The sequence below is a fragment of the Cannabis sativa genome, chromosome 4 (genome assembly GCF_029168945.1).
Source record: "Cannabis sativa cultivar Pink pepper isolate KNU-18-1 chromosome 4, ASM2916894v1, whole genome shotgun sequence".
NCBI lineage: Eukaryota > Viridiplantae > Streptophyta > Magnoliopsida > Rosales > Cannabaceae > Cannabis > Cannabis sativa.
In genome coordinates this window covers 44907110-44929841 of record NC_083604.1, presented here as the reverse complement: position 1 = coordinate 44929841, position 22732 = coordinate 44907110, and the positions used below count along the sequence as shown (strand labels likewise).

Genomic DNA, 22732 nt, shown 5'->3' with positions numbered 1-22732 from the left:
AATATAAAAAACTAAGATTTTAAATTGTAAAATATAAAAATATATTAAATTTTTTAAAAGCACTTTATTTTTTTTTCATGTAGTTTGAACATTAATTTTTGGTTATTGTGGGTAATCAGACTTTTTAAGCTATCTTTACTCTTTTTAGATGAATTTTTAGTAATTTCACAGAATGAGTAGTGAGCTCGGGGACAGAGACCCTATATTAATATAGGTGAGACATTTCTATCAAAGTCTCTGCCACATTAATTGTCTGAATATTTTGATAATTAAGTTTAAAAATTAAATTGAGTAACTCAAATATTTAGTAATTAAATTTGACTATAATCAAAATATTCTAATTAATTATTAAATATTTAATTATATTTTATAAATCAAATCAAATAAAATATTTAATTTGTTACCATATAAAAATTATTCTAACAGTGTGGATACTTAAATACAACAAATTATGTGTTAATACATTATTCTTAAGATTCCTAATGTAAGAAAGGGAAGATATATTAACATTATCTTCTTCTCTACAAAAATAAACAAATAACAACTTTAAGAATCCAATATGAATATGTGATAATAGAGCGATGAATTTAATAATCAAATATAATTGATCTTATTCTAATGCTTATTGAAAAATCATATTTTTGTAAATACCAATAATTTTTTTTAATAACATTAAAGAAAAAAATAACAGTACAGAATTTAAAAATTTGACACAAGAGAATTGTAGGTGGTATTAATGTTCTTTCAAATACTACTAGTCTATAGGGCCACGCCCAGAGAATACAATTAATTAGTAAATTGACTTAAATAAATTTAGACTCCCTCTAGTGATTTACCGTAATCCTTTATAATCTACCTTGCTAATCTGATCTCTGAAACACACCAATTAGTGAACTCCCTTCAACTATTGATGTGTGCTTACTTCCTCTTGAAGTAAGGCTTAAACAAATCTTCTCTCGAAGTTATATGCTTACTTTCTCCCGAAATGAGACTTGGAAAAGTCTTCTCTCGAAGGCCCACACTTGTTCAAAGATTCTCTTCAATCTATTCTATGAATAGTATGAGATCATAATAAGAAAACCAAAACCTAGTTGAACACTCTAGGTTTTTACAAATGAAATACTCTTCTCACAAAGAAAGATATGAAAATATGATACTAGAAGAGATAAAATCGTTTGGCTGCTCTCTAAGTCCTATTTATAAAACATAGTAACTCTAGAGACGACCACAGAAATAATTTCCCAACTTTACAAAACTTTCTTAAAAAAAATTTGATTTGCAGCATCAGAATCGGGCTCCACAGCAACAAATCAGGACTAGAAAAAAACTTTCCAAATTGAACAAAGATCACGAATTTAGACTTCAAACCTGTCAAATAAAGTTTATTTAATCTGTTCTAATAAAGGCAAAACTGAAATCTTCAATTAGGAAAAGTAAAAGTCAAGTTTCTCAAAGTTAGACAAGTTTCCATAAGACAATTCCTTCTCTTACAAGAAGTTTCCTAAACTAAAAGAGACCAGCTGAGAAGATATCTTTCCTTAGAAGAAAAAAGTAATTAGAGGCACAAAATCAATGTAATAAAAATAATTTAAATGCTCAATAAAAATACACATTAATTAAAAAATATTTGACAACTAAATTGCAATAAAGGACTTAACAATCTTCCCCTTTGGCACTTTAGATATTTAAAATATTTTTAATAAACCAGAACCTATAAAACAAAGTTAGCAAAACAACCATATAAACTCCCCCTGAGAAGCACAATATTAAACCAAAATAAAAGGATAACTTTGACCAATGTCGAACACAAACACAAACTTCAACTCCCCCTAGATATTTGAGTATACAATCAAAATTAAAACCCCAAATACTCCTCCTTTTCGTTTATCTATAAGGGCCAAAGACAAAAAGAAACCAAAATTTCTCAAAAAAAATTAAGATCTGAAACATCAATTATGATCAACAAATAAACAAAATACAAAGAATAAGAAATTAAATCTTAAGAAGAAACTCATCAAAAATTTATCAAATAAAGCACATGTTGATACTTACCACAAAAAAAGACAAATGACCAATTTTTCTTTTCCCAAGAGTGAAGTCACACGACTCCTTTTTTTTTTAATATCATTTTTTTCAAAATAAAAAAAAAACAAGAAACTAAAATATTTTATACAAAAATCAAGTTATTCTAATGCATGCATCTTTTCAGGTTTCATAAAAAGGAAACAATAACCATGTTATGCTTTCAAAGATGATAAGAATTTAGTGTCTTAAATACAAACCATACTTACCAGATGTTGAGAAAAAATAGACAACTTACATAAAATGTGAACTAAGATTTTTTTTTTTTTGGTAGAGGAGACTTACAAACTTGTACACACTTGTTAGATATTAGTGTGTACAGTAAAAATATGATCATTGTCCTTGGTAAGATTTTATTTTTTTACCTTTTTTAATTTGATCCCGCAACTGGATGCTATCACACCATACTGAAGGTAGCCCTTTTCTATAGTAGTGCATCCTCTTTATAACTCTTAATTATAAAGTTCTAGCTCACTCAAAAGATGACTTCCACACCTCAGTATGGGTAGCTCTATTCCATCAAGGGGCCTGACAAGAAACTGAAATAAAATCGCTCAACTTTGTTCGTTAATACTTTAATTTATCATGATCACACATGTGCAAGTAACTTGAATATTTTAACCCAACCTCAAAAGTTTGAAGAGTACAAGACACTAACCTAATTATCATCCAAAAGTATAAACATGTTTTGTCAACCAAGAATGAAAAAAAGATAGATGCAAAATAAGAACTACTCAAAATTTTTGTACAAAATAGAGAATTTTTTTTAAAAAAGTAATAGACAATGCAAACCCCCAAAGATTTTTTAAGGGAGTCAAAATGACTTGAATCCAGGGCCTTAGTGAAAATATCTGCCAATTTCTTTTCAGTGTCAACATACTCCAATTGCAAAGTTTGATTATCAACAAGTTCCTTAATAAAATGATGTCTCGTATCAATGTATTTTGTACAAGAATGTTGAACATGATTTTTGAAAATATGTATAGTACTAGTATTATCACATGCTGTATGACAAGTAAAATTAGTAGGACATTTAGATTTATTTTTCTTAACCCAAATCTTCTTGAATTTTGATCTTTTTTTCCTAACAGGTTGTTTTCCATAATGATTGCAATCTTTATTTTTCAAGAGATTTATCACGGTAAATTACTTAGGTCAAATGTGACATTTAACGCCACAGAAGTGACACGTGGGAATGAATTTTTTCCTTCTTTTATGAAAATTTTCATTCTTACTTGATTGCTCCCTTTCTTTAGGAACATAAGGTTTAGCTGTAGAAATAGATTCCTGCAGTGTTAGATCAGAAGAACCAGAAGGCATATTTTTAGATTTAACAAATTTAGTGTTCAATTTAGATTGATATTCAACACATCCCAACCCAACATGATTTGTTTGCGACATAAATCTTGAACCTCTTCAAAAATTGAAGAACTTGGATTTAGCATTGTAGCATTCTTCTCAATATGCTCAAGTTTATTGGACAATCGTTTAATTTCTTTATTTTTCTCAACAATCTCAATTTCAAATTTTTTAACATTTAGTTCAAGCTTTACATTTCGTTAAGAAAGAGATTTAATACCTTTTGTCAATAAATGATACTTCGAACATAATTTCAACCACTCACCATACATACTTTTATATGCTTCTTTCAAGGAATCCTCATCCAAATCTGATTCATCACAATCAGTCCCTAAAACATCGTCAACATCATTATTTACCAAAACAGTGTTGTCAAGACAAATAAAGTTCTTATTTTTCTACAAATGACATGGAACACTAGAAAACACAGATGTTAGTGCAATATTATTTAATTACTCTTCATCACTACTTTCAGAGTAAGTAATTCATAACCTTTTTGGTTCTTTTTAAAGTATTTACACATCCTGATTGTATGTGTCCAAAACCACGACATTTTCTACATTGTACACCTTTTTCTTTTTATTCTTGGATGTAAAAGGTTTCTAATATATACTATCTCTCGAGGACTTAGACATGCCTTTCTTGTTGCCAACCTTTGAAGAATGAGATATAGAGCCACTTTTTGCAAAGAACGACATATTGCACAGAAAATACAAGAAAACGTTAAAGAATCACACCAAGAGTTATGTGTCCCGCTCTGATATCAATTGAAAAACTGTATTTTTACAAATGCCAATAATTTTCTTTAATAACAATAAAGAAAAAAAAATAACAGTGCAGAATTTAAAAACTTGACACAAGAGAATTGTACGTGGTATCAGCTACTATTCCACGGAGCCACGCCTAGAGAATGAATTCAATTAGTAAAGTATCAAAGATTACAAAAGTAATTGACTTAAACAAATGTAGACCCCCTATAGTGATTTACCACTATCCTTTGTAATCCACCTTGTTAATCTGATCTCTGAAACACACCAAGTAGTGAACTCCCTTTAGCAATTGATGTGTGCTTATTTTCTCTTGAAGTAAGGCTTAAATAAATCTTCTCCCGAAGATATATGCTCACTTCCTCCCGAAATGAGACTTAAAAAAGTCTTCTCCCGAAGACCCACACTTGTTTGAAGCTTCTCTTCAACCTGTTCTATGAATAGTATGAGATTATAATAAGAAAACCAAAACCTAGTTGAATACTCTAGGTTTTTACAAATGAAACACTCTTCTCACAAAAAAAGATATAAAATATGAGACTAGAAGAGATAAAATCGTTTGACTACTCTCTAGGTCCTATTTATAGAACATAACAACCCTACAGACAACTACAAAAATAATTTTCCAGTTGTACAAAACTTTCTTAAAAGATTTCTAATTTGCAGCATCAGAATCAGGAGCTGCAACAACAGATCAGGACGAGAAAGAAAATTTTTCAAATTAAACCAAGATCATGAATTTGGACTTCAAACCTGCCAAATAAAGTTTATTTGATGTGTTCTAATAAAGACAAAACTGAAATCATCAATTAGGAAAATAAAAAGTCAAGTTTCTCAAAATTAAACAACTTTTTATAAGAGAATTTCTTTTCTTACAAGAAGTTTCCTAAATCAAAAGAGACTAGCTCACAATGAATCTTTTTTTAGAAGAAAAAAGTAATTAGAGACACAAGTTAATGTAATAAAAATAATCTAAATACTCAATAAAATATACATTAATTAGAAAATATTTTCACAATTAAATTACAAAAAAAAAAAAAAAAGAAGAAAACTTAACACTTATAATATTATTAGAATAATCCTTGTTGTAAATATGATTATGAATGTTTGAGTTTAGACCTTTCTAAAAAGATATGGATTTCCTTCAAACCGTTAATTTGTACAGGGATACATGTTCAGTGGATATTTTTTACAGGATCATAATAATGATTATTGAAAATGAGCACCTTTGTCATTAGGAGTACATTCCTTGGATTTATCACCTACAAAGATATTAAATTAATGTAACATGTTCAATAGCCATTTCCTTAGCTTAGAAGAGAGTCCAATATATTTGACTATGACAATAACGTAGTTTAATTTATTTAAGCCTATGCGAAAGGTAAAATTAATAGTACTCTAGAAAAACCTTTTCCACAAGAAAAAGTTGAAAAAAAAAATAGTACTCAAAATCCAAATAAATAAATTAGGTAGGCAAGGCCGGTGGGAAAGCTCACCATTACAAATACAAACTAGAAAAATCCTATAAGGTGGGCTAGGTGTAAAGAAGTGAGTGGATGTTACCTTTTTTGCTAACTCAAACTAGTAGCCAACAAAAACAACTTGCATTGCCACCAATTATCGTTCATTTCCTCTTTATCAAAAAAAAAATTATCTCTCATTTCCCACCACTTGTCGACCCTTCAAATAAGAAAAAAAAAAATCAATCCAATACAAGTCACAACTTTCACTTTCCCGTTTTACCCTTAGCCTCAACAAAATTCTTCAGGTGTTTAATCTTTTTTGTTTTTGTTTTGATGGTATTCAGATAATTAATCTTACTTATACAACCTTGACCAATTTCCAGAAAAAAAAAATAAAAAAAAATTAATTTCCCATCAATTTTACAGAAGCCTACTAATCTTGACCAAAGGTCAAACATCATTTGGCTCCAAAAATAATACACTCTAAAATAAAAAGTCAAAGCAAGTAAATTAGCCAATACCCAATCAAAACTTGCCATGTTTGTGAAACCTAGCTGTATAGGTCCGAGTTTTTTTTTTTGATAAAAGTATAGGTCCCAGCTGATCACCACACCACACCTTCTTTTTATTTCATTTATTTATTTATTTTTGATCCAATCTTTTAATTTTATTTTTATTAGCATAAAAAAGAAACCCTAATTCACCGCCTCTTTTTGTCACAAAAGTCATTTACACACAAAAATACCCACCCAATTTGTTCTCAACCGCTTTGGAAACAATATCAAGATTTACCCTTTACCCATTTCTTCTCTCCACTTAGCAAACAGAACCCACAATTTCCTTTTTTCACCTTCTTTACCAGCCAATTACTCTTGCCCGTGACTGTAAATTTACTTGGGTTTTCACTTATGCTGGAAAATTCAACTTTGCCGGAAAATCTAACTGCCACCAACCCGGAAAATGGGGAGGTTGGTGGCTCAAGTGAGCTGGCCCCAGTTGGGCTAGGAGAGGAAGAGAGAGTGGGAGCTGAAGATGGTGACCGGAACTGGTTAGGTAACCGGTGGCCTCGCCAAGAGACTTTGGCTTTGTTAGACATAAGGTCTGATATGGATGCCAAGTTTAGAGACTCAAGCATCAAAGCTCCACTTTGGGAAGAGGTTTCCAGGTAATTCTTTATTCTCTGTGCTTTTTAGAGCTCTCTCTCTCTCTCTCTCTCTCTCTCTCTCTCTTTATTGTTTTCTCGGGAAAGTTGTATAGATAGTGATGTGATTTTCTTTTCTACTTTTGTTAAGATATTGTTTTCTTTACTTGTGTACTTTATATTACCAGAACAAGAAATTTTTGGACTTGAGCTTTTCTTGCATTCAAACAAAATTTCCGACGAGTAAATTGGTTGAACTTAATTTTATGTAAAAGGGTTTCATAAAAGTGAAACCAAATTGCTATTTTGATTGATAATTTTGAATTTAGATTGTTGAAGTAGAAGATGGGATTTTTGGTTTTTCTTATGTAGGAAAATGAGTGAGCATGGATTCAATCGAAGTGCCAAGAAATGTAAGGAGAAGTTTGAGAACATCTATAAGTACCATAAAAGAACTAGAGATGGTAGGTCTGGGAAATCCAATGGAAAGGCTTATCGGTTTTTTGAGCAATTAGAGGCTTTAGATCACCACTCATTTGATCATCCTTTTCCTCCTTCCGGGGACCAAGTTAACACTTCATTAGGAGAATCTAAAACAACTGCGGGGACAACAAGAACGAGTCCTAGTAATGTTGTTATCAATGCTATCCCATGTTCTGTTCATAAGCCAGCTTCAAATTTAGGTGATAGTTCGCCTTCTAACATTTCTTCTTCGAGCGAAGAATCTAAAGGTATGCGTAAGGAGAAGAAGAGATTGACTCAGTTTTTTGAGAGGCTAATGAAGGAAGTGACAGATAGTCAAGAGAAGCTACAAAGGAAGTTCATTGAAACATTAGAGAAGTGCGAGCAGGATCGGTTAGCAAGGGAAGAGGTGTGGAAGAAGCAAGAATTGGAGAGAATTAAAAGAGAAAGCGATTTGCTGGTTCAAGAAAGGTCCATTGCAGCTGCAAAGGATGCTGCTGTGCTTGCATTCTTGAAGAAGTTTTCAGAACAAACTGAACCATTTCAATTTCCTGAGTACCCAATTGTGAGTGTGGAGAAAGATGTGGATAAGCAGGAAAAGAATCATAGTGGAAATGATGAACAGACATGTTTGGACAATCAAGAAAAGTTCAACAATAATAAGAAGTTTGTACAGGTTAGTTCGTCTCGGTGGCCTAAAGATGAAGTTGATGCTTTGATTAGGCTGAGAACTAATCTCGATACACAGTATCAAGATAATGGACCTAAAGGACCACTATGGGAGGATATTTCGGCAGCCATGAGAAAGCTTGGTTACAACCGGAGTTCAAAGAGGTGTAAAGAGAAATGGGAAAACATAAACAAATACTTCAAGAGGGTGAAAGACAGCAATAAGAGAAGGGTTGAAGATTCAAAGACTTGTCCTTATTTCCACCAACTCGATGCTTTATACAATAAGAAGACTAAAAAAGTCGATGACCCGGAGAATACTGGGTACGATATGAGACCTGAGGAGCTCCTTATGCACATGATGGGTGGGCAGGAACAGCAACAACAGCCTGCTGAACCTGCTACTGAGAATTGTGAAAGTGAGAATCTCAGTCAAAATCATGAAGGAGACAATGAAATAGTAGACAAAGATGGTTATAAAGATACAGCTAATCCTTCTTCCATGGAAATTATGGGTTAGAGTTGAAGTTGGTAGGCAAAAATTATTTTAACGAGTCAAGATTCACCATCAGTTGTAGGACTACCCTTGTGGTTGTAAAGTAAGATTTTCTGGTACTGGGAACGTTTTTGCAGAAGATAGTGATAGACGACGACTCCTTCTATCACCATGTGTACATGGATGGTCAAATTATTTGTTCATTAGAGAGAGAAAGAATAAGGAGGCTTGGTGTTTTGTGTAGTTAAAATAGCTTTCGATACTCCAAGTCTTGATGTGTTCAAAAGTTGAAAGTGGTCGTTTTGCTTTTGTTTGTAATCAATAAAAACTGTTGTAGTTATGTTATGCTGCAATCAAAGTTGTATTAATTCTTTTTGTTATAAAAGTAGTAATTATGTTATACTATTCTATTTATTTATTTATGCAATTGCTTATTGACGTTATGTCGCTACCCCTTACCAATAATTAATTATTCGTTATTCATCATTCTCTTTCTCTCTTTCTTTTATTATTTTCAATAAGATATTATATTCTTAGCATTATCTGCTACACTAATTCAAATTAAATTTTAAACAACCTTTTTCTGAAAATAAAACAAAAATTCAAATACTATTTACAGACATGTATAACTTTTGTTTTTGGAAAGCGACATATATATATACGTTTTATATTAAAGTAAATTATGTCCGTCTTTAAATTGCTTTGCAGTATATATATATATATATATATATATATAGAAGTTGTCTGTTGTCACGCATCTGATTTTTGAGTGACTAGTGCTGTACACTTTTAATAGCCATTAGATTGTATATTAATTTTGATCTAAAGGCTGATATTACACACTTCATATATCATTTCTATATAATATTATATTTGATAAATAAAGGGGTATTTGACTTGAAAATGAGAAGTAAAACCGGTTGTAACCAGTTGCCAAAATCTTGATTTTCGCGCCCATTTAGTAAAGTGAAGAAACATTTTCAGCTTAGTTTCAGCTAAAAAAACTCCTTCATTGTTTCATTGTTTGATTGTTTGAAGGTTCCAAACAGGCCATAAATCAATTTTCAGTTCTCTTTTATTGTTTGAAGATCATCACCAAGGTATTTTTATTGCTTTTATTATCATTTTTCTTGTTCTTATTAGTTGTTTTTAGGGTTCTTAAACTCCTTTGCTACATCACAGAGGGTATCGCCACCGGAGAAGCTCGCGAAGAAGATGTTGCCTTGTCCTATGTAGAATTCTGGGAATCGTTTCTTACTTGTACAAGTAAGTCAATGTTCTTCTTCTCTCTCTCTCCCTCTCCATTAATATATAGAGGATCAGAACATGGTGTTCTTCCCATTTCTCTCTGTGTGTCTTCCTTTTAATCCTCAACCAAGATCAGAACCAAACTTTCAAAATGCTTTCAGATCAGACTTTAATAAACACACAAACAAACATATATATAATTATTGAGGGAAAATAAATATATAAATATATATTAGTTTTATTTATTTCAATCTGGGAAATAGGAAATGTGTATGTATACTTATTGATGTGGTGAAGTAAAGAGCAGGACAAATCGTCCTTCCCAAATTAAAAAAAAAAAAGAAGAAGAAGAAAAAGAAAAGTTGCACTATCCCACCTTGTTGTTTTGTATACATTTGATGAACTTATAGCTGAAGCTGCAAAATATACCTTATTGGAATTCACATCTTTGAAACAGCTATTTCACTAATTTACTTCATAAGTTACAATCTTAGTTTTGGAAAACATGGTTGAGAATTCTCATTTTGGAGTATCCATTTTGCTCTCGGCCAACTCATTCTCTTTTACTCAAATCACCATCTCGATTTGGGTGGATGATTCATAAAAGAACAATATAAAATAAACCAAACTCAATAAAACTTATAGGAAGGCTATAGCAAACATATCCATATTCACAAAAGAACTGAGAAAGTTAGGATGAAAATCCCACTGTCTCCTAAATCTCTACAATACCTCATAATTATTCAAAAAAATTAGCACAATTATTAGTGCCCATATAGAAGAGTGATAGAAGTTATTATGTATCTAGCGATGTACTAATACTTGTTACTTGATTTAAACATCTGTTCTCTCGCACAGTAAATGTATATCTATAGTGTTTCTTGGTACTGATGTTTTTTATGCAAATACGATAGAGGAAGTGAAGATCATTTATCTCTTTCCTAATTGGTATTTTTAAATTTTGATGGTGTTTAATGGATGAAGCCACATTGTAAATTTTTATGGGAAATGTAAATATTGGTAGAAGAATTGAAGTGCAAACATTTGAGGGATTAGAACTTGATGGAGTGAGTGGACTAGAACTTGGAGTGCAACCACTGAGGAACATAAGGTCTGGTTGGCTGGGCTTTTAGAAGCCACTTTTCAGCCTTTGAAGTTCTAGAAGTACTTTTGAAGTTGGTTGGGTTTCCAATGAATTGTTTTGGGTCTAAAAAGTCAAAAGTGAAAGCCCATCCAACCAACTCATTTGGGGATTTTGATGTTTTCATTTTAGTGCATTGTTTTTCTCTTCTGCTATTCCCTCTTTCTACTCATTCTATCAACTATTTTCCATATATATGAGCCTTTAAAGTTGTCATTGGCAATAAATGCTGGTTCTTTGGTACAGAAGAAGGAAACCACATTGAGAGAATTGAATCATCATTGAAAGGAAAATCTTGTCCAAATAATGGAGGAGAGAGTTATAAATGCTGGGGTTTCCGCCATGAAAGAAGATTACGAGGTTTGATTCTATTTCTAACTGCTTTAATCTTAATAACTCTTTTTTTTTCTGTATTTTTTAATAATTAGTCTAAATCCAATTGGCATAAGCGTTTAATTGTAGTTCTTGAAAAAATTTAATAACTTTCTGTAATCGTTCCTTTCAAAATCATTAACCCTTTTTTGGGTTTTTATAAAACTTCGTATTGAGAAAATTTGTGTCTTCTTTGTGATTTATTCATATGAATTTATTTATGTTAAATTTTGAGAAAGGGTTTGTGGATTAGCTACAGATTCAGTAATACTTTTCTTTATTCTGTTTGATCCTTTGGATGGAAGAGTTGGAGAAAGTTGAAAGTAACCACACATAGTTCATCTATTCTATGATGAGGGTTAGTTGGTTTGTTTGTATTGAGTTTTCAAAGAAAGTTCATACTTAAATGATTACTACTTTTGATTTTTTTGATTTCTGATAATGGAAAATCATAATCAAATACCTTTTTGTGTAACTTGAAAATCCAATGTCACACCTTTTTGTGTTTACAAACTACTAACTGGTTTTTTGTTTAAGGCTAATTAGGATCCCTGAATTTTGACATTGACCAAATCATGTCTTTGTTAGGCATCGCGTTAGTTAAATTTTCCATTCATGAATCTAATAAGTTTAATAGTTTGGGAAGAATTTTTAACGGTTTGAAAAGTTCGGAGGGCATGATTTAGTACATAGCATTCTTCGAGGAAAACAAAATACTAATTAGCATATAAGTAGCTATATTAGTAGTTTCTTCTTGAAGCACAAGTTGCTATGGGGTTTGGTTTTAACATTCAATTTCAATGAACTGTGTAAACCATAAAAGTGCTAAGTATTTATTTAATTCAACCTTTGTTTTGCTAGACTTTTACTTCATTGCTGCTAGTATATACCAGTTAAGGCCAATTCATTAGCTAAGTTAGCACTGTACATATCATCTTGAGACTGGTTCTGGATGTAACTCCAGATATCAGTCTCAGCCATTCTGTTAAGACTTAAATCAGGGTCTATTGTCTTGCTATCTACATATTCGCCACCGGAGAAGCTCGCGAAGAAGATTTCACCTCTGTGACAAACCTCCTCGCCGACCCAAGAAGCGACCAAGGAACGTTAAACCATAAGGTCGGAATTCTTTATTTATTTATTTCATATTGTTCTGTTTTCATCACTACTACTTAGCCATATTTTTGTGACCCCTTATGGTTGAAAACAACAACCAAACTCACAGTTGGAATGGGGAGATAAGAATTAAGAACCAAAATAAAAAAGAATACATTTTTATTCATAGATAATGAATTTTTAGTTACAATTTTTATCAACAACAAGAAGAATAATGAATGAATGAATGAAAGAAAAAAAAAAGTAAAGGGGTAGATAAAATTATTAAGAAATAAATAAAGGAATGGATTTTTGTTATTGTAAAATGATGATATATGATCATGTAAGGTAATTTTCTAAGCACTATAGGTGGATAGTGTGCAAGGCTTCAGAAACCAAAATACATCCAAAGTCTTTGCTTCTTTTGGATCAACAATAGAAGAAGCTCTTTTGTTTTTCTCTAAGGACTCTTCCTTTGCTACTAATAATTGCTTATTCTGCTCTTGAAGGATTCCTCTCTCCTATGAGTTTATGAAACAGATAATAAAGAATAGTCTTGGATAAAGGAGTGTTCTCTGTCTCATCATTTCTTCTGCACAAAAAATAGTTATGAAACTTTAGTCTAAAGCCTTTTATTTTCAGTAGTACACATTTGAACTAATCTATACTACATTACAGTCTAGAGTTCCACAATCACAATCTTACCAATATATACAAACATCCTTATCATAATTTTTGAAATTAGGCTCTATGCTTAACCCAACAATATAGGTTCCTATAAATGGCTTGAACCTCAGACTTTGTGGGAGAAAACCAGATCCAGACCATTTGAGCTACTCCTCTCATTCGTTTAGTCTAGTTACAGTCTTAAACCGAAATTCCATTATGCACAAAGGAGCTAATGAACACTAATTTCGTGTGGCTTATGAATCAGCTGTGCATACACTTAGCTTTACATCATGAAGTAAAACAAACATAACTAAATGATGCAAAGAAGCTTGAAGGTATCAAATCATGCACAATATGAAGTAAACTAACTAGGTGTAAGTATTTTTTTTAGCTCAAAAGATAGAAAGGTGGACTTACTTTTTTCTTCTTGGCTTCTCTTTGAGAATGCCCCTCTCCATCTCTTGAGGCTTCTCTTTGAGAATGCATCTCTCCATCTGTTGAGGATTCTCTTTAACTCCATCAAGTTTTAATGTTAGAAAAATAAATGAATATGGATATAACTATAAGTGGAAAGTGAAATCTCTGTTGATAATAGATTGATGGTTTTATTGAGCACTTTAACAAAAATTTTACATAAATATATATAAAGATTCTGTTTTGAGTGTATACTTAGGAAAATTTTTTATTTGGTGTGAACAAAAGTTAATATCTTTGTTGTTATGCTCAATTGCCCAATTTGAGATACTCAGCCAAACTTTAGAGTTCTTGAATGAGACTTTATTTTCTTAACATTTGCATTTTTTTTTTTGAAAATAACTTTTGCATCTTATTACATGGTTTTAATTCAACCAAAAATAAAGAAAAGGGTTCCTCCCAAATAGAAATAAATAATCCAACATATTTTCTTAAACAGAATAATAAATCAATACAGATCTACAACAATAAGAATGATGGGCTTGAAATCTTTGTTGATATTTAGTTTTATTGATTTAAATGTTTGTTGTAGATGTCATCGGGAAAGCGCAATGTCGATGAAGATGACAAGTCAGTTGCTAAGCGCACAAAGGCCTCCGACAAAGGGAAAAAAGTAGTTACCAATGAGGTAAATTTAACATGTATACGTAAATGTGTGATGTCGCATAATTATTATTATTGTATTGTATTGCTAGATATACTTGATCTATGTGTAAAAGGTATAAATAATTTGATCTTTTACATTATTGCAGGAACAAAGTATAAACAACTCACTTGAACGTGCACTGCAACGTCTACTAGAAAAAAAAGCATCAATAATTGCAGGGAAGATCACTGCAAAAGAAAAGATTAATGAGCCAATAGTAGAGAGTGACAATGACGAAGATCGTTGTAGGGTCCAATGTAGATGCAGTCCAGAACGATTAAGAGAAATTGTGATCGGTTTGAACGAAGCACAAAAGAAAGTTATTTCAGATATAGGCTTCGGGTCCCTCCTTAATCCTGAAATTCCGTCAGTGCGTAGTTCTCTCATATGGTACTTGTACAACCATATGGATCTTGAAAAATTTGAACTAGTCCAACATGGGGTAATTTATCCTTTCACTATTCAATCGTTTAAGGAAATTATGAAAATCGAAGATGGTGGTGAGGACATCAACTTTGAAGATTATGTTGACACTGACAACAAAGTTCGAAATGAAGTGTGCAACCTCGAAAAATCCATTAAGTGCACAGACTTGGTGGAGCTTATAACCAACTCTGAAGAAGCTGATGTTTTGTTCGTTGCACGTTTTATGTTGGTAGCATTGGGATCCTTCTTGGTTCCGACATCTGGAACGTACGTAAGAAAGGAGTACATAAATGCACTCTTAGATGTTGGGCGAATAAAGAAGTTGAACTGGGCTTCGTTCATCTTTAAGTTCTTACACGAGAATCTGAAAGCACATCAAAAACGACTCAATAATTCGAAAGATAAGGGCAAGGTTCATTATCTCCCGGGTTGTACTATTTACCTTCAAGTAAGGATTAAACCATCTTTTAATTAATTATGCATCCCTTTCACTGTAGTTTTAATTGCAAATAATTTTTTTTTTTGCAGATATATTATTGGAGCCATATAAAAAGGAAGTTGTACACTTCTCCTCGCCTCGGCCTTCCCATGGCTTACTGGAATGAGGACCGAGTGAAAGGAATATCCTCGTTCATCTCCAAGAGTGGGGGATTTGTGAATGGGAAGGTACATTTTTTGGTTTACAACTCTTCAAAGTTACTTGTTATTAGGAATAGGCCAATACAATTTTGTTAATTGTTACTTTTTTTTTTGTAAAGTGATCTTGAAATTTTTCTCATTTTGGGGCAGATTATTCTACACCCGCCTATGTTCAGGAAGACATATGGCCATACAGAAGACACTTCCATTCCATTATCCAACCAGGGAGGAACCTCATCCTCTACATGCTGCAACTGCATCTTAAGAGATGAAATGAAGGAGAGGGATAAAAAGTTAGACACTACTTGTCAAGAACTACTAAGATTATTTGACTCTTTCAAAGCCGACATCTCTAAGGACATCGGAAAGGGCTTCTTCACTATGAAGCAATGTATCATTGACGAGGTTAAGGAATCTTTTATTCCAGAGCTTCGTGAAGCTATATTACCTGAGGTGAGAAAATCTGTGACAGCCGAGTTGCATCAAACAGTGATGAAAGAGTTGAGGCAGTCCGTGTTAATGGAGTTGAGGCAATCTCTACTGAAAGAACTGATGGAAGTTATTGATAAGGACGGGGAGAGAAATGATGAGGAGGCCGACAAAGAAATGATGGAAGTTAGTGATAAGGACGGGGAGAGAGATGATGAGGAGGCCGACAAAGAAACTAGCTCGATGAGCACTTCAAATGAGGATCAGTTTGAAAATGAAAACACGAGAAATTTGGAGTTTGACAACCCGCCTACCAACAATCAATATGAGGTTGGCCCTGTGGATTTGACAATGGTAGAAGACATCGGTCATGAAGGTGAATGCACCTCGGCCATCAAAGTTCTCCTTGCTTCAAACGCGTATCAAAAGACCGAAAAAAGATTCCACTCAAGCAAGGAATTGTATGTGGACACTTTCCACTTGAAGGAGCCAGCAAGCGAGATTGAATTTAAGCTGGCAATGTTCGTTTTCGGAAAAAATTTTGATAAAGGGTAAGTCTTTAATTAGTAGATTGGTAGTTCAGTAAGACTGTGTATTAGTATTACCATATATTGTACCTAATTCCATTGTCTCATTGGCAGGTACCCTTTTGTGAAATTTCAAAAACTTGAACTTTTTCGGCAACAACTACTGTGCTTGAAGCCTGGAATGGAAATAACTGATTCAGTAAATGTCTTCATTAATATTTATCTGTTCTAAGCATTATTAGAAGAAAAAAAAAATACTACGAAGAGATTATGCTTAGTGGCATGTTGATTTGTGCAGGTTATTAGTTGCTACGCACACTTATTGACGCTGAAAGAACGTGAAGCAGCCCCAGATGGAGTACCGAAATATTGGTTTATGCCTTGTCGGGTCTCTGTAAGTCTCATTAGTATTAATATGAGCACGTGTATTTATATTTTCTATTCAAACTGTGTGATTTGTTTTATAAATCCCAATGCACTGAAAGTTGCCAAAACCTCGAGTCTTTCAACTCCTTATTTAAAGGCCTAAAATCTCTTTCATCTATGCAAATTTAGGAATACATATTTATTTATTTTTTTCAAAAAAAAAAAAACAAGGTAGGAAAGACTTTATTGTAGTGTCACAAATTCAGAAAAGACCATGCATACAAATACAATATATAATGTTATTTTATCAGTACTTTTTCATACTTAGCATAGCAATACATATGCACAGAAAACAAAACAATATGTAAGATTCTATTCAAGGCACATGTCTGACAGTTATTTTCTCCTTTACATTGAAATTTCAACAATAAGAATCTTATTTTCTTACTTTGGTAGTTTCTCTGAATCTCAATATTTTCATTGCTCATTAGCTTTCTGCAAATCGATAACTAAGAGCACCATGGCTGTGGAGTTGGTGGTTGGACCTGTTGTTTCTGTTTCCATTGAGTTTTTACCCTAGTTCCAAGTTTTAATAGAACTCTAGTATGAAACTAAGCTAAGGGGGTTTTGTGTTGTTGATCATTTATGTTTATACAATTCTACATTAGTTTTTATTTATACCCTTTACTTATTTATGTCTAAAACACTTAAGGAATGCTTTTTATTTATTATTTCTTTACCAAAATATGTTATCTTTTGATATAGAATAAAACAAAAGAAATCTGCTTCTTCTCGGAGTTTTCACTACTCTGCATTCTAAGCTCTTGAATATTCCATTACTTGATATCTGCATAACAATAATAATGGTTATGATTTTTGTTTAAATAGCATGAAAATCTTGGGTTGTCATGCTCTGTTAGCACTTGGGCAAGACAACAAAATTGGAGGGATCTATTTTACGGCAAGTTGGCAAAAACTGAACATGTAATGACCCTTCAGATTTTTTTAATCATTTAGTTAATTATAATGATGTTATGGTAATAATAAATTTCTGTCCCTTTCATATGCAGATGTGTGTCCCGGTCATATGCAAAACTAAAACTCCCCACTGGTTCATGTGTGACATAGACATGTTGGCGAGTAAGGCATTCATTTGGGACAGCCTGAAAACACCACGCGGGAAGGATCTGAAAGATTTCCGTGTACGAGCTGCTTCTGAAATGGTACTTACTTTCGATTGTTTCATTTCACATTCTAGGTTCCAAGTTTTTTTTAGATGAAAACTAGAATCCAAGTTGAATAACGAAATTATTAAGTAATTTAAAGATCTTCATCTCTTATACCTTGCAGTTAAGAACACTTGATGATCTTCTCCAAGTGGATATGGCTCTGGAATTAGGAGAGAAATTTAACTTTGCATCACTTCCCCTAGATTACGCAAGACGAGTGCCGCAGCAAGATAATGGGGTAGATTGTGGAGTATATGTAATGAAATTCATGGAACATTTCTTCAATAGAGGCAATGTTGCTGAAATTGATGTTGAGGTATTTTTTCAAGTACAACTGATTGAAATTAGACTTAAATTGAAAATTTCATATAGTGGATAAGCAATAATTAACTAATATTTGTTTTGTCTTCCAACTTTCAGCATGTAACCAGTCAAGACAGGTTTAATATCATGATGAATCTAATTCAGCATCCAAAAAATGAGTGTAGGGCTACTGTTTTGGCAGATGTTGCTGAGATGTATTCAGTTAACAATGTCTTAGATGTTCCCCCATCTACTCCTGTACATACTGACAAGGAATTGGTTATCAAGTCTCCTGAGAAATCCCCTGTTGATCCAAGGTTTAAAAGTAAGAAGTCGCGAGCGAAAAACATGGTGCCTTCGTCGTCAACTAAGTCCAGGAAGAGAATGTCCAGCGGCAGTAATCTGACTATGAGAGACTTGGTTGGAGACAATGAGTAGCATTTGAGTACTTTTTAATTGGAAGAATACTTGAGTATTTTGTCTGTAGATGTTTATTATGGAACTATTTGCATTAGATGTTTATGCCTTGATATGCCTTTTTGAATATGCATTGTTAAGCAATTATATAATTTGTATATGTAACTACCTTGTGGGTCTTGTATATGCAAGACATTAACCAAATGTAACCAAATATTGTGTTACAATATATGATATGCATGTTTAGTTATGATCTTAGATATTATCTTTATGAGTTAGAAATAATTTTTCTTATTGAAATAAATATTTATTGTGTGATTCTTACCTCAACTTAAGATGTTTATTATGGAACTATTTGCATTAGATGTTTATGCCTTGATATGCCTTTTAGAATATGCATTGTTAAGCAATTATATAATTTGTATATGTAACTACCTTGTGGGTCTTGTATATGCAAGACATTAACCAAATGTAACCAAATATTGTGTTACAATATATGATATGCATGTTTAGTTATGATCTTAGATATTATCTTTATGAGTTAGAAATAATTTCTCTTATTGAAATAAATATTTATTGTGTGATTCTTACCTCAACTTAAGATGTTTATTATGGAACTATTTGCATTAGATGTTTATGCCTTGATATGCCTTTTAGAATATGCATTGTTAAGCAATTATATAATTTGTATATGTAACTACCTTGTGAGTCTTGTATATGCAAGACTTTAACCAATTGTAACCAAATATTGTGTTACAATATATGATATGCATGTTTAGTTATGATCTTAAATATTATCTGTATAAGTTAGAAATAATTTTTCTTATTTAAATAAATATTTAGGGTTTAGTTCTTACCTCAACTTAAGATTTTTTACACAATACAACTTGCTATTTTGCAACAATACAAAAATTGTTTGCTTGTAATAATTTATTTTTATTCACATTTTCAAAAACTATATTATAAATATGCATAGTAAAAAAATTTATATTAATTAAAAAGAAAAAGTTTAACTCATTGTATTTTCAACTCTTCATGATAAATATTACTAAAAAAGATAAAATAAACTTTTACAAGAAAACTAAAACCAACTTTGTTTAATATTTTGAAATAACAGCCATTAAGAAAAAAAGCCAAGTAGATATAAAGAAATCACAACTAAATAACTATCAAATTTAAGTTCTTTTTTTCTTCCCCTTCGAACATACTTCATCAAGTCGCATCTCCAAACGCTTTGTGTATTGGCTCACAGCTTCACGTTTGAGGGTGATAAACTTAACATCCAGTGCAGCAAGTTCCATGTCCCAAGCCTTCTCTTTTAGCAACCATTCTTCATTAATTTTGCAACATTTGGCTTCGGTATCCATAGCTCTTCTTTCCAGCTCAATGATTTTTTTCCTCAAAGTATCCATCTCTTCTTTAACTTCTCGGAGCTCACTTGATTTTCTCAACAGTTCTAAATCATTGTCAAAATACTTAACCTCAAGACCATTGAGATACTTTAGGGCATCTTCAGGAAGTCGGGAATGAACTTTGGGTGTATATACCTCTCTAAGAATAATATCATCAATACTATTATTTTGTTTAAGCATGGGATTGAAAGTATCATTAGAGGATGAAGCTTCACTCACCATTTTTTTTTTGTGTGTTGAAGGAGTTCTATTCAAGCTAGTGGATGAAGAGAAATGTGGCTTTCTTAAAGTAATATACACCTATTTATATTAATCTCTTTCAAACTTTTTTACCATTAGATAAGACTATTATACATTAGTCATTGTCTTGGTATCAAAACCCAAAGTAAAGCAATTAACTCTTACATGCACGTCACTTTGCTTTTGTTGTGTTTAAAGTAAAACAAAATGATATATAGTACATAAAGTTGTAGGTTATATTTGCTAAAATTAGGATATAGTACCATTGATAAGACTACACACTAATTATTGTGTTGCTCAATGATAAACTTAACCAGGGTACACCAAATAGTAATAACTCATAGGCCCCCTAGCTCATAACTCATATATTATGTCAGATTTGTAGTTTATTTCAGTTTTTTTTTAAGTAATATTATATCAGATAATGTAATATTTGCTAAGATATAGACTATATTTGTCTAATAATATCTATATTACTTATTCATAATATATATTCACTCACTGACGTGAGTATATTAATTATGTATAAAAAGTATGTGATGCATGACCCAATGTTTACTATGCATGACAAATTTTTAGTTTATTTTTTATTTATATTTTAATGTCATTCAAAGGCTATTCAATTCTTGCATGCATCACTTTTGTTCTTATTGTGTTTAAAGTAAAGCAAAAAATTATATAGTACATAAAGTTGTAGGTTATATTAACTAAAATGAGAATATATAGTACTCTTGATAAGACCACACACTAGTGATCCATTAGGTGAAACATACTAAACTAATATAATAATAATTATAATAAATATAATAATAATAAGGATAATAATAATAATAATTTATGACATTTTTTTTTGTAACCAAAAACATAACACATTAATATTATAATAAGAATACTCAATCCTTAATTATACATTACAACATATTAACTCAAACTACTGATTACATAAGTTTAATAAGAAAAACACTCATATCATGGATTAGTTATACATTTTCAATACAACAATAATTTTATTAGTTCAACACAAATTAGGAATAACACAAATTTCTTAAGTAACTTGATCTCTTTACTTTGGTCCTCAATTTTTCTTTCCAACCTCTGCAATACTACATTAGCTCCAACCAGAACATCTGGATCCACCCACTCGAAAAAATGACATACCTTACAAGAATCTCGATCCTAAAATAAAAAATTTAGAAAAACAAAAACATGATGATAACCCATAGCTAAAACTTGTCAAGAAAATCTATTTTATATATATATATATATTTTTTTTAAAAAAAATAAGTGTAAGGAAAACTTACATAGTTTCCACACCCCCAAAATCTTCTACCAGGGTTCTCTTCACTCCTTGAAGTTCGGCACACCGAATCTGTGCCACAATGGCACTTTGGACGAGTATTGATAGAAGTCACAAGAGAGGAAGACATAGTTAACTTAAAGAGTTTTTATATGCAAGTGCAATATAATAGTAAGTGGTATTCTAAGCATTCTCTATTTAGGGGTATTTATATAAGACATATCACTATACCAAATGTGTTTTAAAAATATATTATTATATAAGTGTCCTTTTGACATTATGTGGTATATTATTTTATACAGTTAACTAGATGCTTTTTAATTTTTTTATTATTATTTGTAAGGTTTTTTTCAAAGGCAAATAAATATTAAGAAATAGTTGTTAATGTATATTAAAATAGATGACAACTCAAAATACATTAGACATAGAAATACGAAAATAATACATTCAAAACATGAATATGGTAGTAACTACTTAAATCAAACATTGTTCACACTACATAATTTAACATCAGTAACACCTCATCATAGTAAATTAGAGTTGACTAGGGACCTGCTGTTTTTTCAGATCCACTGTCACCACCAATCATCATTTCAAGGTTTCTTTTGTATTGAGTACATGCTTCGTGCTTCATATGTGCCAAGGCCCTTTTTAGTCTACCAACGTCATTCGCATCCCTGGAAGATATTTGTCGATGGATTCTTAAGTCATGCTGTAGATCTGAGATTTTTGTTTTGTAATAAGAAACTTGTGATACCAAAAGCTTTTTCTGTTCATCGGCTAGCAATATTTTTTGCTCGGCATCCCATAGCCTCTTCTCAATGTGATTAAGATAGCGTAAAGGAGATGGAGGTAGTGACAAATGGTGCACGAATCCAGAATCGCTATTTTCATGAGAAGATTTATTAAGTGAACCTGTAGAGGGTATTGCTTCATGATTTTCCATTCGCAATAAGTATGCAAGTTATAGTGAACTAGTAGAGGGTATTGAAAAAATAAGGATTGAGTTAAAGTTAGGAGGTGAGATAAGTTTGGCAAATGGTAATCTTTGTTTATTGAGTAGTGAGATATATATATATCTATATATGGAGATGGATGATTATTATATACCTAACTCTTTTGTCTTTTTTTGTTTTGTCTTTATTTATTTAGCAGATTATTTTGCTTATTTGATTATTAATAAGGATGTAGTACCATTGATAAGACTACACACTTGTCATTGTGTTGCTCAATGACATATGTTAGACTAAATATTAATATCTACGGGTGTACATCGATCAGTTTGGTCGGGATATAGTATATTTTTACCAACCCAATATATTTGTCGGGTTGCAAATATCTAATTGAAACCCGCCCAACGGAA

The 22732-nt window shown here is 31.8% G+C and overlaps 2 protein-coding genes and 1 long non-coding RNA gene across 3 annotated transcripts; 2 read left to right on the top strand and 1 right to left on the bottom strand.

The window, feature by feature from the left end:
- Nucleotides 1–6245: 6245 nt before the first annotated feature.
- LOC115714145 (trihelix transcription factor DF1) lies at nt 6246–8839 on the top strand. The gene is made up of 2 exons (XM_030642711.2): nt 6246–6836; nt 7185–8839. Exons 1-2 carry the CDS (start codon nt 6580–6582, stop codon nt 8461–8463), a joined length of 1536 nt encoding a protein of 511 aa, XP_030498571.1. The 5' UTR covers nt 6246–6579; the 3' UTR covers nt 8464–8839.
- A 498-nt stretch (nt 8840–9337) lies between these two features.
- On the top strand, nt 9338–19148 carry LOC133037230 (uncharacterized). The gene is made up of 14 exons (XM_061114132.1): nt 9338–9539; nt 9622–9705; nt 11075–11188; nt 12243–12319; nt 13971–14066; nt 14191–14958; nt 15039–15176; nt 15300–16129; nt 16220–16304; nt 16404–16499; nt 17360–17455; nt 17542–17694; nt 17822–18016; nt 18121–19148. Exons 5-14 carry the CDS (start codon nt 13971–13973, stop codon nt 18439–18441), a joined length of 2778 nt encoding a protein of 925 aa, XP_060970115.1. The 5' UTR covers nt 9338–9539; nt 9622–9705; nt 11075–11188; nt 12243–12319; the 3' UTR covers nt 18442–19148.
- A 1845-nt stretch (nt 19149–20993) lies between these two features.
- Nucleotides 20994–22393, bottom strand: LOC133037231 (uncharacterized). Its single transcript, XR_009687353.1, has 2 exons — nt 21374–22393; nt 20994–21248 (listed from the first exon to the last, which is right to left on the bottom strand). It is a non-coding gene; the product is annotated as an uncharacterized LOC133037231 (long non-coding RNA).
- Between the last annotated feature and the right edge of the window lie 339 nt (nt 22394–22732).